Source organism: Sardina pilchardus, chromosome 7 (genome assembly GCF_963854185.1).
Source record: "Sardina pilchardus chromosome 7, fSarPil1.1, whole genome shotgun sequence".
Taxonomy (NCBI): domain Eukaryota; kingdom Metazoa; phylum Chordata; class Actinopteri; order Clupeiformes; family Clupeidae; genus Sardina; species Sardina pilchardus.
Genome location: NC_085000.1, coordinates 15,445,124 through 15,461,072, shown reverse-complemented (window position 1 = coordinate 15,461,072; position 15,949 = coordinate 15,445,124). Strand labels below are relative to the sequence as shown.

At 42.5% G+C, this 15,949-nt stretch overlaps 1 protein-coding gene across 1 annotated transcript; it reads left to right on the top strand.

Annotated features, from left to right (window-relative positions):
• The first annotated feature begins 706 nt into the window (after positions 1-706).
• Positions 707-13,986, top strand: slc17a9b (solute carrier family 17 member 9b). Its single transcript, XM_062540856.1, has 13 exons — positions 707-1,124; positions 1,949-2,146; positions 3,682-3,821; positions 5,447-5,546; positions 5,897-6,027; positions 6,396-6,492; positions 7,149-7,245; positions 7,511-7,598; positions 7,977-8,011; positions 8,670-8,785; positions 9,553-9,608; positions 9,982-10,011; positions 10,521-13,986. Exons 1-13 carry the CDS (start codon positions 994-996, stop codon positions 10,697-10,699), a joined length of 1,398 nt encoding a protein of 465 aa, XP_062396840.1. The 5' UTR covers positions 707-993; the 3' UTR covers positions 10,700-13,986.
• Positions 13,987-15,949: the final 1,963 nt, after the last annotated feature.

Below are 15,949 nucleotides of genomic sequence, written 5' to 3'. Positions count from 1 at the left end.
TGATAACTTATTTTAAAATTACATAAACAACATAGTTAAATATATATTTTACATTTAGAAAAGAACAGAAATGTTGCTAAATTGGTATTTGAAGTGGACCAGCCTAAGTGCAGATCACTGTCGTTACAGATGTCTTCTGTTCCACTACATGGGGGCAAATACCCTATAATGGAACATTATAGGCACGTGGACTAACAACAAACCCCATATGCTTATGCAGCACAAGCAGGAATGATGACAGCATACAGGACCAGCAGCACTAACGTTGTCTCCGCGCACAAAATTGTATTCTGCCAGAGGTGTAGCTGGTCGTGGGACACGAATTAATGCCTAAATGCGAATTATTTACCGTGGATAGCCACACGTTACAAATAAACAATTCGTTTCCGACAGGGATGTGGACTGCTGTGTCATTCGAGCATCCTTTTCGCGTTGTTTTATCAGACGTTAGCTAGCAACTGATAGAAACTCGCAGATTCACCTTGTGATGGACCACTTTCGATTGTGTATTGAAATAATTTATCAACATTGATTAGTCAACATGAAGGACAGACTCAGCCAACTCAGTAGCATTACACCGTTGGGGACTGTGAGTATGTTTTCTTTCTTTGATATATTTGCGTTGTTTTGGAAGGGGCTGAGTCACGTTACTTCCTGATTGAACCTACCGTCGGCAGGAGGAACTGCGTGGCTGCAAAGAAAAAAAACTGACACGTGGATTTAACATCACTTGTAGGAAAAGGAAGAGCTGGCACTCTCGCTGGGCTTGTCTCTAAGTTGTGCCTCAAGATATGTGTTTTTTGCCATGTGAGTACTGTTCAGCTGTTCAAAGTTGAGCTGTTTGGAGGGGATGCCACGGAATCATCTCAGGAGTAACGTTAAAGCTTTATTTTCCCCTTTCGAAAATTATCTACGTTAACGTTACCGTTACCTGTGCTGAATCTGGTCTGTTTGAGTGGGGGTCGCATCGCAAACAGGAGTATTTGTCATTGAATGGCAATTCTACAAAAACATGGAAAGAACTCTGGTCCAGACTTGGCAAGTCTTAAAGAAAACCCTGCCGACAATTTCGGGGCAGCAGGATGCCAAAAGAAGTGGGCAGAGTCCAGTTCACATTGGTCGAGGTGAGAATGATTAGCTTTTCTGCTTGTTAATTAAGTAATTGCCCGTTTTGATTTTGTGTTATGTTAACGTTAATATCATTTAACGAAGGTATCCATTGTAGTTCATAGTAGCAAAAAGTCGAGCAATGCAATTGTGAATTCGTAAACTTAAACTAAGGATATGACTGACATAAGTTGATAAAGTTAACTCAAGAGAGTGAACCAAGTGTTCTTGTGCGTTAGTCTAAACATTAGTCATCCATTATCCTTAAGGAATGCTTGTCCAAAACTTTAAGAACATGTCCTAATGTCATGAATGATTTAAGGTCTGTGTGAACATTATTTTGAAATGTACTGAATATGTCTTCTTGACGCATTCTCTGTTTGTGTGTGTGTGTGTGTGTGTGTGTGTGTGTGTGTGTGTGTGTGTGTGTGTGTGTGTGTGTGTGTGTGTGTGTGTGTGTGTGTGTGTGTGTGTGTGTGAACATGCACTCACAAGACAGTAATTTAATAGCCATACCGCCAGTAGTCTTTGAGTCTTGTGAGTCTAATTTCTGGTACAAACCTCGGTCAGACCTCTTAGGGCTGAAATCATCTGTGAAAAAAGTTTATTCATTCAATATGAAATGATTGACACACTTAAGGGTTTTGTACATGTTTGTATTGAAACTTATCCCCGTGTATCGTGTGTCAGTCAATCTCATACAGTCACTCTTAATCATCGTATCATTCATACAACAAAACAATACCCCTTATCTGTCTACAACAATCACAGACATCATGCTGACTCTCCACATTCTTTAACATGTGAAGTGTCTTTTGCCATATTTCTGCTCTGCCAACAGGCCGGTAGCCCGAGTATGGACCGTGGTGCTTCTGTTGGGCACGTGCCTGCTCTACTGTGCCCGTGTGGCCATGCCAATATGTGCGGTCACCATGGCAGAAAAGTTCAAATGGAGCAAAAGGGAGTCGGGCATGGTGCTGGGCAGCTTCTTTTGGGGTTACTGCTTCACTCAGGTCATCGGGGGCTACATCAGTGATAGGTAAGGCTGTCCTGTCATAGTGTCCCAACTGTGAATGTGTAAGACGGGCGGCAGGTGTTCATGTTATGGCCATACAGATTGCACAGGTGTTTTAGGCGTGGCTAGAAAATTACTAGTGATAGGCAGTTCCATGTTTTTCATTAGGTAGCTACAGACATGCACTTTTTTCCAAGCCACAGTTAAAAGGGTGGTTTGAGACATGCAAAAACAGTTGAATGGTGTTATTTCACTGGCTGAAGTTTCCTTCAAAAGGCATGGCAGGAGAGGGTGAAGGATTGAATGAGAGCCTATAGCTTTGTCTTAGTATAGTGAAGGGGATGAAGAACATTTACAAGAAAACACCAGAAATGTAGCTGTTTTCTTGTTGAGAGACGGTTTGACCATATTGCCACATTGGCCTCATGTATAACAGGATGTTGTGTTCTTGGTTAACTTTTGATGTAGACCGTGCATTAGTATTCATCATATTTTCCTGGCCACTGTTTTATGAGTGACTGTAGGATGCAGGGAGCAGGCCTGCAGATTTTCTGAAAATGTTCTTGTGTTACCCTGCGCTTTTGCTCAGAGTTCTAAGGTCTTAAAGATCATGCTGCATCATGCTTTTAAGGAAATCCTTTTTTTGTTGTTGCTGTTATTGCTGACGAGTCAAAATATATATATTTATTTGTATAAATGTATCCAAGCTTAGCCCAGTGACTTGGAATGAGTAAAGCAGCACTTTTAGATGAAAAAAAAAATGCCTCAAGATGTATGTTAGTCTGTTTTTTTCCCTTAACTTAGCTTATGTTATTTTCATCAGAGAGCCTCCTCATTAAAAGAAAATCCTTTCGCTAATAGAACTTGCCTGATGGTGGCATTCCTCACATCTCTCATGTCTTTGACATTTTGTTTTAAGCTGATTTGTAGGACTAATAATCTGAACACAATTGTGCTCTCTGAAAATATGTTAATTGTCAGCTGACTGGTTCAAGTACTTGAATGCAGTTTAGTCGAAAATAAGTCCTTTCTCTACTGTGGTCACATAAAAGAATGTTTAAGTCCACTTTTATCACAGACTAGTGGGCTGCACAATGGTACTCACTGAAAATATGTTCATTGTCAGCTGACTGGTGCAGATGCTCAAATCTATTTTTAGTCAAAAATAAGTATTTTTCTCTATTTCTCTACAGTCACATAAAAGTGGACTTTCATGTAACATTCTGTTATCACAGTGGGCTATAGGTTGCTGTAACTTTTGAAAATGTTTCACCATAGGCCTCTATGAAATTTCTGTAGTGATTAATTGGCACTTTTCTCCATTAAGTCAGTTAGAAAGACATGTGTGTTCAAATGTTTTGAAAGGTGTTCAAAAAGTGTAATTTTACAGGTATTGGTAGTAGGTAAGACAATGAATGTCTTAAATCCTCAAGCAAACAGATATTTATTAAAGTGTATGTTAAATTAATTGAATAACACCTGACGCCTGACCAAATTTAAATGTATATGATGCCATTCTATTGGCCCTCTGACCGCTGTCCTTTCTGCGTTGTTCTCAGGGTCGGCGGCGAGAAGGTCCTCCTGCTGTCGGCCGCTGCGTGGGGAGCCATGACGGCCTTCACGCCGATCCTGGCCCACTTCTGCTCGCAGCCCATCGTCTCCATGACCCTGGCTCGCTTCCTCATGGGACTGCTCCAAGGTGAGGGGCAGAAGGCCGGGGAAGTCAGGTGTTGGGTAGGGGCAGACTGGTAACAAAGTTCATGAATTTGGTTGTGGGGAACCGTCCACATTATGGACAACGGAGTGGATTTTTGTTTTGTGACTTGTTCTAACCTTCACTGAGAAGTTGTTGTATACTGGGCTGTATAAATCACTTGGTGCTTCAGAGAAACAGTAGTGATTATGAACATTAATTAGTCCTATTAATCATGTCTTGTATGCTATTCTGGATTTAGAGTATGACAAATATAGGAATTATCCTGCCTCTAAACAAGCTGTGAAAACAGCGAGAGCTCTTCTGAAGTGGAAAAAAGCGTTCCCCCCCGCTACACCATGTCATCATGTTATCAAAGAAACACTACACAATTTCTAGCCACAACCACTTGAAGATGTGCCCTTGACATTGACATGTTGACTTGTTGAGTGGCAGTAAACTAAACTCTAGGGCCCATCTACAGTACCAGAGAGGAACATATGGTCAAAGACAATAACAATAAAACCATATTGAACGTACACTATTGATCACGATGAACATGTAGAATGACTAGCACTCATAAAATACTATTCACTACTAAGACCATACATGGAATTATGTATCATATGTGAGTTGTGACATATTCGCTGAGCATACTTAACAATGGCGGATGTTAAAAGGAACCTCATAATATCTGGGAGTGGACAGTTTGTCTATCCTGATAGGGGAAGTACAAGATAAAGATTTGTACACATTCATGCCTGCTGAATGCAAACAGAGAGGAGAAGACGCAGATAATCAAACGTCTGCGGAGAGGAGAGTCTGTCTGCCGGAGCTCTGTTTGATATGGCCCTCTATTGTTTACAGTAGTTCTCTTTACCTCCAGGGCTGGCCTGTTGTGAAGCAGCTGTGTAACGCTTCTTTTTTTTTATCACATGATGTTCGATTGCTTCCAGATTTAGTCAGAGTTAGATAGTTGAATATGCATTCACACTGTCATCGCACCAATTTTCTTTGTCTGCAAAGGTGGTTTTGCAGTGAAACTGAATTGGCTGCAGAGGTTAAGTGATTTTCACGGTCTGCTGCAGACGAGCTATGCTCTTGGACCCAAATTAATTTCAGCTATTTGCCTCCCCAAGTTTTTATTTATTTATTTTTGTTTGTTTTGATCGGGTAGAAGGGGCTGGTTGGCATGTAAAGTACAGGAGTAGTTGTGCTTGACCTCTTCTGATCTGAAATAAAGAGCAGCCCACCAGGTCTGCCCTGAGTATTAAACACTTTAGTCTGAGCGGCCCCGGCGTGCGTCAGCAGCAGTCATAATCACATTGATTAGGTGTAGTGAGATGATGAAGCCTTGGCGCTCGTGCCTGCTCTTGACTACTAAGGGACTGTGGAGCAGACGTTTTGGCTTGGTGTGCTTTGCTGCCTGAGAAGTTGTGACTGTGATAAATCTGTGTGTCCTTGTGCCCTTGTGTCCTGAGCAGGTGTGCACTGTGGTAAATGTGTGTCCTTGTGCCCTTGTGTCCTGAGCAGGTGTGCACTGTGGTAAATGTGTGTCCTTGTGCCCTTGTGTCCTGAGCAGGTGTGCACTGTGGTAAATGTGTGTCCTTGTGCCCTTGTGTCCTGAGCAGGTGTGCACTACCCCTCGCTGGCCAGTCTGTGCTCTCAGAAGGTGGTGGAGAGCGAGAGGGGCTTCCTCATGAGCACCGTCGGCAGTGGCTCCTACCTGGGGTTAGTCATTCACACCCTCGCCTTCTCACTCACAAAACACACACACAAGACACACAGACAGACACACAGACAGACAGACACACAGACAGACAGACAGACACACACACACACACACACACACAGACACACACACAGACACACACACAGACACACACACAGACACACACACAGACACACAGACTTTCACCTGGTCACATTGATTGCATGCTGAAAATGTCTGCCTTATGTAATTGATTTCACTGATAGACGCACAGACGCACAGACACACAGTCTTTCACCCTGTCACATTGATTGCATGCTGAAAATTTCTGCCTTATGAAGTTGTTTGTGTTGTGGTCTGTGTTGGGCAGGACCCTGGTGATTGGAGGGGCAGGTTCGCTCATGTTGGATCTGTATGGCTGGGAGAGTGTGTTCTACGTCGCCGGCCTGCTCTCAGTCCTCTGGGCCTACTGCATGTGGAAGTATCTGCTGAAAGGAGAGGGTACGAAGTGTGTGTGTGTGTGTGTGTGTGTGTGTGTGTGTTTGTGTATATGTTTGTATATGTGTCTGTGTGACCTATTTAGCAGTTTGTGAGTATACACTCATTTGTGAGCTTGTTTAAGTGTATATTCCATTATTGAATTACTACACAAACACACACAAGAAAACAAGTCTTTATATTCATGTCTGTATAAAGCACACATAATATAATGATTGTTCTCACTCACAGACGCAGACACACAGACACACACACAGTCTTTCACCCTTATTTAGAGGAATTGTATGAGCTCAGGTTAAAGCGGGACAGGAATGTGAAGACTGATGCCTTCCTACTCCCACTGATGCCTTCCTGGTGTTCTACTCCCACAGGTCCCATCATCACTCTGGAGTCCCTGGGTAGTCGAGGCCCACAGTCCAAACTGTCCCGGAGGAACTGGCTGCGACTTTTTAAACAGCCCTCAGTCTGGTAGGGGTGTGTGAGTGTGTGAGTGTGTGAGTGTGTGAGTGTGTGAGTGTGTGAGTGTGTGAGTGTGTGAGTGTGTGAGTGTGTGAAAGTGGATGCAGGTGATGGCTGAATCTCAGGAGAAGCATAACCTGCAACCAGTAGTAGCAGTCTGCAATAGGACCATGCAGCTTTGTCTGTCTGCATGTGTGAACTGCTCTTGGAACAGAAATCTGCATAGTTGTTGAAAACACTGGCTGACCATGCACAGCTCATCCCAGCAGATGTGCATTACTCATAAAGAGGCCCTTATTCTCATGCACTATTTATAGCGTTGGGCAGAAATGCTACTGATCTGCTAAGCCTCCAGTGACTAAAGAGGTAGGATTTCCCTCTGTGAGAATGGCTGCAATGCTTTTTCTGCTGAGCTTCTGCACGCTGGACAGACTGAATGTCACCACTGACATTGTAGTGTGTGGGGTATGGATTTAGCCGTTTCGTAAGAGCAAATTGAGTCCGTTTTTAGATACAGCTCTGCATCCGAGGTTGGTTGGCTGTATTGCTACTGTGAACATCTTCTTCAGGCTCTGTAAGTCATGCTTGGCTTGGCTGCCCTTTAGGCTCATGTGTCTAGAATTGACCTTTGACCTTTGACCTTGGCTCTGTGGTTCTCCCTCTAGTGCTGTCATTGTCACACACCTCTGCACCGCCAGCACCTTCTTCACAATGTTGTCATGGCTGCCAACCTACTTCAAGGACACCTTCCCAGATGCCAAGGTTACCTTTAAAGCTAATCACCTGATTATAAGCGCAATGATTTACCTCAACAAACGTGTAATTAAATAGTATCATATTTAAATTTAAATAGTCAATATTTGGTAGAGTGAGAGTGTGTGGGAGAGTTTAAGAGTGCGTAGCAAGTAAGGATTATTTCATGTGAGCAGTGGTGGAAATAACAAAATGATGATGACTGTGATTAGGGATACACCTTGAAACACTTTTGTGTGTGTGTGTGTGTGTGTGTGTGTGTGTTTGCCTTTAGGGCTGGGTGTTTAATGTGATCCCATGGTTTGTGGCCATTCCCTCCTCGCTGTTCAGTGGCTGCCTTTCGGATCACCTCATTAGCCAAGGTCTGAGCTCCAGTTCCTTTTGTCTGCCTGCCTGCCTGCCTGCCTGTTGGTCATTCTGTCTGACATTCTGTTTGTTACCCCTCTTTACCCCTTTTTACTCTCTCTCACTCTCTCTCTCTTTCTCTCTCTCTCTCTCTCTCTCTCTCTCTCTCTTTCTCTCTCTCTCTCTCTATCGCTTAATGATGATTGACCCTCAGTTGTATTGACATACAGTATAATGGTAATTGGTGTGGGTGTCCCTTTTGTGGACTTCTATCTAATCTAACTGTTATGATTCATTATCTATTTACTGTCCCATAAACAGTAGGCTAGCACAGCTTTAAAGCGGTTACATTTGAGTTTTATTGATCTCACACTCTCTCTGTCGCCCTCTTTCAGGTTTTGACACAGCCTCAGTCAGGAAGCTGATGCAGGTAAGGCTGGCCTACAGGTAGGAAATAGTGTTCCCGATTATAAGATAGACCAGCTATCAATGCTGTCTCTTCCCCCCCCCCTTCCCCTCCTCAGTTCTTCTCTATGGGCGTCTCTAGTGTCTTCACGTTGTTCTCTTGTCTCCCCCCCCTTCCCCTCCTCAGTTCTTCTCTATGGGCGTCTCTAGTATCCTGACGTTGTTCTCCCCCCCCCCCCCCCCCCCCTTCCTCAGTTCTTCTCTATGGGCGTCTCTAATGTCTTCACGTTGTTGTCTCCTTCCCTTCCCTTCCTCAGTTCTTCTCTATGGGCGTCTCTAGTGTCTTCACGTTGTTGTCTCCTTCCCTTCCCTTCCTCAGTTCTTCTCTATGGGCGTCTCTAGTGTCTTCACGTTGTTGTCTCCTTCCCTTCCCTTCCTCAGTTCTTCTCTATGGGCGTCTCTAGTGTCTTCACGTTGTTCTCTTCCCCCCCCTTCCTCAGTTCTTCTCTATGGGCGTCTCTAGTGTCTTCACGTTGTTGTCTCCTTCCCTTCCCTTCCTCAGTTCTTCTCTATGGGCGTCTCTAGTGTCTTCACGTTGTTCTCTTCCCCCCCCTTCCTCAGTTCTTCTCTATGGGCGTCTCTAGTGTCTTCACGTTGTTGTCTCCTTCCCTTCCCTTCCTCAGTTCTTCTCTATGGGCGTCTCTAGTGTCTTCACGTTGTTCCTGTGCGGCACCACCACGTTCCCCACGGCCGTGGCCTTCGTCTCGGCCACCATGGGCCTCACCACCTTCAGCCACAGGTACGCACACACCTACGTGTGTGTCTTGGTGTCCCGGGGACGCTGGCGATTACGCCACTCCGTCCGTCATCTTTTGTCTTGTCTCATGTTGTTATTTTGTAAATTTGTTTGTTTCATGTCTTGATTACGCCACTCCGTTCGGCACTGTTTGTATCAGTGTTGTGTGTAAAGCGCTTTGGGTTGCACTCTGTGCACGTTAAATGTGCTATGTAAATAAACACTTACTTACTTACTTACTTACTGTACCCATGCCATTTGGGGTCCGCAGTTAGACTGAGATGGAGAATTACAGTGCATCACAATGTAAAAGCTATAGGTGCCCTGCCAGAACTGGTGTGCCATAATGCCACAATAATAACCTGTGCCAGTGTGTGAATGGGATGTTTCCATAGTTTTAGTTCTGTAAAGTTGGCTGGACTGTCAAGAAGAATTTGATCAAGTATTCATTATAGTCTTCAGCCATAGCTTGAAGCTAAAAGACATTTGGTTTATTTCTCAGTCACTCAGTCAAGGCAGTGCAGATTAGATAGATTAAAGTATAGATTAAAGTATAGATTAAAGGTGTCCGCTTTAGTGCTTTGCTAAATAAATCACAAGCTGTGGAATGGCTGAAGTGGAGGATGTTTTGCCCAGTCATCATGATTTCATGCACACATGAAAATGCTGCCCATTTGCTAAATACTCACTCTACCGCTGCATGATATTGATGATGTATACTGTATGAATAATGTGTTTCCCTCGGTCTCTTCGCTCACGCCGTGCTGTAGCGGGGTGTCTGTGAACGTCCAGGACCTCGCCCCGTCCTGCGCAGGAGCTCTCTTTGGTGAGTTGGTGCCATCTGTGAGGCACATGTTTCCCCTGGAGCACACACTCCCGTTCACGCTCCCGCCTGAACAAGGCTGCCATTGTGTGTCCCTCACTCTGAGCTTTTTCATCATTGCCGTGTTGGCGTGCCTGAAATTTTTTTTTGTCTAAATATGAATCCCTCACTGACTGTGTGCTTCTCTCTCTCTCTCTCTCTCTCTCTCTCTCTCTCTCTCTCTCTCTCTCTCTCTCTCTATCTATCTATCTATCTATCTATCTATCTATCTATCTATCTATCTATCTATCTATCTATCTATCTATCTATCTATCTATCTATCTATCTATCTATCTATCTATCTCTCTATGTATCTCTCTATCTATCTATCTCTCAGGTGTCATGAATACCTGCGGTGCGTTTTCAGGTAAGACCAAATCAGCTGAAGAGTTCTGCATGTTCCCCACTAATGTGTCGTCATAGCACCAGAGAGAAATCGGACGTTGCTTCATCTCCTGTGAAGGATCCATGGTGAAGAAGAAAAACGGAACGATGAAAAATGAAAGGAGTCAAAGATGGCAATAAAGCACATGGCTGTCTGTGGGGAAAGTCTCCACCAAACGTCCTCTACCCGCAAATATTTAATTAAAGCCATTTCCAAAGCGGAGTTAAATGAGCTAATTAGGTTTGGGCCATAGCATTTACGCTGATGAATGCTGATTTAATTTTGATCTTTCATTTGAGGAACTTCACAAAATTGCAGTTTTTTCTCTGTCTGAGTGTGTGTGAGAGAGAGAGTGAGTGATAGAATTGTGTGTATCCTCCTGTTAACATATTTTCAAAGTCCACCATCCTATGCATAGGTATTCTATCATTTCCTCTCTTTCTCTCTCCTCTGCTTGACTGTATGTTTGTATGTTTTTGTTCTCTCCTCAGGGGTCATCATGGTGTACTTGGCGGGGTATCTGATCGAGGCCACAGGCTCCTGGGCATCAGTCTTCATGCTCATCACAGTGGTCAACCTCCTGGGCCTCGCCATCTTCCTGGCCTTCGCTGAGGCTAGGCGGGTGGACATTGATGTTACCAAGGCCCGCTACCACAACATCCACATATGAGCTGAGGGACCAGGCATGATCCACGGGTAGGACCCCCCCACCACCACCACCACCACCACCACACCCCAACCCACTCCGCACCACCACCACAACCAGGGGGCTTTGACCAGGCTGCATTCAGCCTCCTTGCGTTTGAGGGTGTGTTGAGGTCACAGTAGAGAACTCTGGGTGATCATGGGAACGATGAGGGTTCCCCCTGTCACCAAGAGCGCTAGATAATAACACAATAGCGCTGAAGGGAGGGACCGATGAGCTGCTGTGGTAACGCTTCACATACTGTAGTGTGTGGTTTTTTTTTGTTTACACACACACACACACACACACACACACACACACACACACACACTCACATGATTTATTGTAATTTTCAGAAAACAAAGACGATGCAAAATGTCATTCTGTTTAATCCTAGCTTTGCTGGGAGTGTTTGTTTATGTTTTGTTCAGGCTTGTTTTTAATTAATAGAGCTCAGTCGCCGGGTAAAGTGGAGTCTAGGAATGGGCCACCAAGTAGAGTCCCTTCAAATTCAGCACTCAATCACACATCACACACACATCAACACACACATGCACAAACACACATCTGATACACAGCTCATGTGGAAACAAACTACATACTGTACACAAGTCTCCAGTTGCAGTTGCCCCGAGTTAAAGAGGATCTGATGCACTTAAGAACTTAATCTATAAAGCTTTACCATCCACACACACACACACACACACACACAATCATGTTTATTAATTTATACATTAGAAAGTAAATAGCATTTGAACATTAACAAATTCTGTTAATAATCATTATATCATTAACATATCTGTGAACTGAATCACCTTATTTTCTTTCTGACATTGTTCTTATGAGTCATTTCTATCATCATATCTAGCGGATAGTCATCAGAAGTGATTACAATTGCATGATATTCACAAATACCTCAATTATATAATTGTTTGAGTTACTTTAAATTATTTTGCAATGCAAGAGAAAGTTTGTCTTGGACAGCAAAGTCTGCACATTCATATTTATGTCAGTCAAAGTTATGTAAAAACTGTTTACAAAGTGCACAATTACAAGAGGGTTGTCATGTTTAGATGTGAAACTATGAGGCCTGATTTCACCCTGGCTGCCTCTGTCTGGTACTGTCTTGTCAACAAAGAAAGCTCACAGTTGTAATGGGCTTTAACTCTGGTTAAAGCAGACCAAATAACAGTTCAGTTGTCAGCCACTTTATGAAACACACATGAGCATTGCCTGTCATTAGACATCTGGTAGTTTGCCGGCCAGCCTATGAGTTTTCCTCTGTCAGAGAGGTAACATGGTGGTAGTTTGTAAGCAGTGGAGGTGGGTAGGAGGTTGGGGGATGTTCGAGCAGTGAGATGAAGATCAAGCGATTTGGAATGTAGCTTCACACCAAAGTCTGAAGTGGATGGCTGGCTTGATTTAGGTGAATGGGGTTGAGGGCCCAGCTTATGCAATGCAGTCATTGTGGATGTGTCCAGGGGTGGGATGGTCGAGTTATAGAAAAGCTTGCAGATCCTGTCCGTTTAATAATGGTTTATCCAGTTGCGTCCGGGGTTTGGCTTAATTAACCTGGTTAACATAGAGGATGGTACGTTCTGTTGTTGAGTTGTTATTGTTATGACCAAAATATATGTGCTCAAGTCAATGTATTTGCCAATGTATTTATTTTCTAATTAAGGTTGGAGAGGGGTGGTATTATTTATGGCAAAATCCAAAGCAATCAATCAAGTGCTCACTAGCACTCACGTGATGGGAGATTCCAGGCCAGTTTATTATATGGTTGAATGTTCTGTTTTGACCAATATCAATATCGTTGTCTTTGTGTCCCTTAAAGCCTGTTGTTCAGTTGTGTAACATTTTACAGTATGTGTGGATTATTTCTTGGGGCACATACCCAGTGCAACCAGAGCGGTCTTAGCCCTTGAATGTTTGAAGAAATATTGTAAAGCAAATACAACTGACCAAAGAGTTGGAAAACAAAGAGGGTGTGGTTACTGATTCGCTTAATTACTAGTTACATATTGTGGCTTTTGCCAAACTTTTTCTGAGACAAACCTTAGTCTCTGTATACACATCCCAGTGTAACAGTGGAAAGGGGCAAAACAAAGATGGTCTATAAACTATAACCTCTGTTGTGAACTGAAATCCTAGCTCCTTATCTTTTATCAAGATTGTGGGGAGCAGTGTTGCATGATCCACATAAAAGGGTGCCCTGCTACCATTTTGTGAAGGCTATGCCAGCTTTGGCATTTTAAATGAATGGGTAAGGGTTACAGAGCCTTAAAAAGACACTGGATTGCACCTCATCAAATACCGCTTCCAGAGCACACAGATTTCACTTTCTTTTCTGATACACTTCTTGCATTCTGTCTCACTTTGAAATGTTCCATTATATTTCTGCAGGTGTTGGTGCTTTGATTTTGTGTCAGGCAAATTGGTCATGTGCACTTTTTGTTACTCTAAAAGTCAGCTAAAGGTCACTTTGTTTTACCATAGTGTTGAGGTGAGGGTGAGGCAATAATGCAAAAGAGAACTCCTTCAGAAGTCACTAGAAGAACTGTAAGGGTGCGTTTCATGACTCCACCCACAGTAGTACTATACTCACTGATGTGCGCACACATGGTAGACTGTGCTGTCTTTATAGAATTCTATATAGATTACATGTAAATGTATATGTTCATCTATGAATAGTGCTGAAATATAGGGTGCTATTTAAAGTGTTTTAGACTTAGAATAAACCACCTGTGCTGTTCTACACATAAACCTAATGACCGATGGAAAATAGAAATACTCTTGACCAGTACTTTGTATAATCATTTTCACATCTACAGAACTGCTGTTTTCTGACCATTTGGATGTTCCTGTTTTGCCATATGGGATTGTTTCGTTTCTTTTCTTTTTACCGGAGAATTTGTTTTTGCTTAATATTATTATTATTATTATTATTATTATTATTATTATTATTATTATTATTGTGTTTTTTTTTTATTTGATTTATAGACATTCCATATTATGTGGATACTTGTGAAATCGTATGCCTAGTCTGAAGGCCTTCGACATGCACTGTACCACAATTTAATGGCCATTTTGCAGAGCCAAGTTGTTTAGTTATGTAAAGAATAAGTGCTTTTTTGGTGTAAAAATATTGTGAATGTTAAGCAGAGTTATTATAAAGATGTACATAAAAATAAATGCAGTATTTCATTGCTTTGGAGAGAGAAATATGTATTTGTATACATATTTTGAATTTTCAATAAATAACATCTATATTTTATCAGCTGTATGGCATTGGTCTATTTGTGTTTTTTGTTTTGTTTTGGGTTTTTTTCACCCCAAAAGATGAGTGCTGAAAATCCTCGTGAGAAAACACCACTAACTGCAGTTTTCAGTAGCTGCCACTTGGGGGCACTATGACCATTGCAATTTGAGCTGAACTGAGCTGCTCAGCAATGAATCAGTTAAGTGAAATAGTAATAAGGGACCTCAGGTGCAAACAGCCTCTACCACTTTTGATCTGGGTTGGATTTTCGAACCCTGATCCTTGAGTCCACATGCCCTCAAGGATCAGGGTTCGAAAATCCAACCCAGATCATTTCCAAATCCAACCCCATCTCTCTCTACCAATTTCTTCCACTTTATTTAGATATTGGGGCAGCCGTGGCCTACTGGTTAGGGCTTTGAGCTTATAAACGGAGGGTTGCCGGTTCGATCCCCAACCAGTCCACGGCTGAAGTGCCATTGAGCAAGGCATCTAACCCCTCACTGTTCCCCGAGCGCCGCTGGTTGGGCAGGCAGCTCACTGCTCTGGGTTAGTGTGTGATTCAGTTATTGTGGAAAAGTATGTGCACATCCCAGGTCAAGGTGCAGAACAAGGGTAAATCATAAAAATGGAAAAAAGTTTGCACACTTGAAATCCTTCTTTTTTACTTTTATTTTCTCTAGCACAGAAAAACGTTTCGACCGTGTGGTCTTCTTCAGATTCTGAAGAAGACCACACGGTCGAAACGTTTTTCTGTGCTAGAGAAAATAAAAGTAAAAAAGAAGGATTTCAAGTGTGCGAACTTTTTTCCATTTTTAGTGTGTGATTCACCTCACTCTCACTGTGTGTTCACTAATTTGGTGAAATTGGGTTAAATGCAGAGACTGAATTTCCCTCACGGGATCAAAAAGGTATACATTCTATTCTATTCTATTCTATTATTGTATTTCACAGAGTTGAACAGTGCTGCACAAGGAATGACTCAAATCAAATCCGTAATCAAGCACATTATACAGTATGCAAAAGAGTAAACAGACACATCACACACAGGACAATATACAAGAGGGGAGACAGACATGACTGCATGCAAAGCATAGTAAACACAGCATGGAATACATAAAACATTAAGCCAAAGAATGAATCAAATGGCCTGTTAAACAGATGTGTTTTGAGTAATTTCTTAAAGGACATACCGGTAGTTACTGTTTTTAGTCCTTTGGTTCTTCTGGTATGGCAGTCAAGGTAAATGTTCATGACCACCAGGAAGGACTTGCACACAGAGGGCCAAAAAGTCTGGAGTGCAAACATCTTTATACACACACACACACACACACAGTCACACACACACAGCATCACCAGTGTTTTGACAAAACTACAAGACAATTCAGACACAGAATTAATGAACACAAAAGTGGCACATGCAGAACTGATCCTAAATCAGCTGTTGCAAGGCACTTTGCAAATGACAATCATTCAATTCAATTCAGGACCAGGGATTCTGTGGCATTGACCAGATCACTCTTAGTAGACGTGGTGGAAGTATACATATTTGCTTCAATGTGAATGTAGTTACATCTATCGAAAATCATTACACCCCAATGGTCTATAAATGAAGAATTGGGAATGTCTTGCTTCCTGTCATCTTTATTGTGTCAGGGATGTAGTGGAGGCTACACACAAGTAAACACAGAAAGTTTATCCACCTCTCGAAAGAGTATATTCACCAATTGCAACTTTTACCATTCCAAAAAATCACACTGTATTATCCACATTCATCACAATACGTTCACTCAAGACTAGGAACTATTTAATACCACTGGTATTGATATAAACATTGCATAATAACCTCCACCATCATCAAACACGTTCTGGATGCCTTTTTCAAAAATCTGATAGCCTACCGCATGCTGCAGTCCTCCTCACTGAGATCACAGACTTCATAGTTTACACACCTCTTATTTTACCACTACATC

Bases quoted from the DNA above. Each gene is read 5' to 3' on its own strand.
- slc17a9b (XM_062540856.1), top strand. From the start codon at position 994: ATGGCAATTCTACAAAAACATGGAAAGAACTCTGGTCCAGACTTGGCA. The intron at 3,822-5,446 runs GTGAGGGGCAGA...TGTCCTGAGCAG, and splicing joins CCTCATGGGACTGCTCCAAG to GTGTGCACTACCCCTCGCTG. The intron at 7,246-7,510 runs GTTACCTTTAAA...GTTTGCCTTTAG, and splicing joins ACACCTTCCCAGATGCCAAG to GGCTGGGTGTTTAATGTGAT.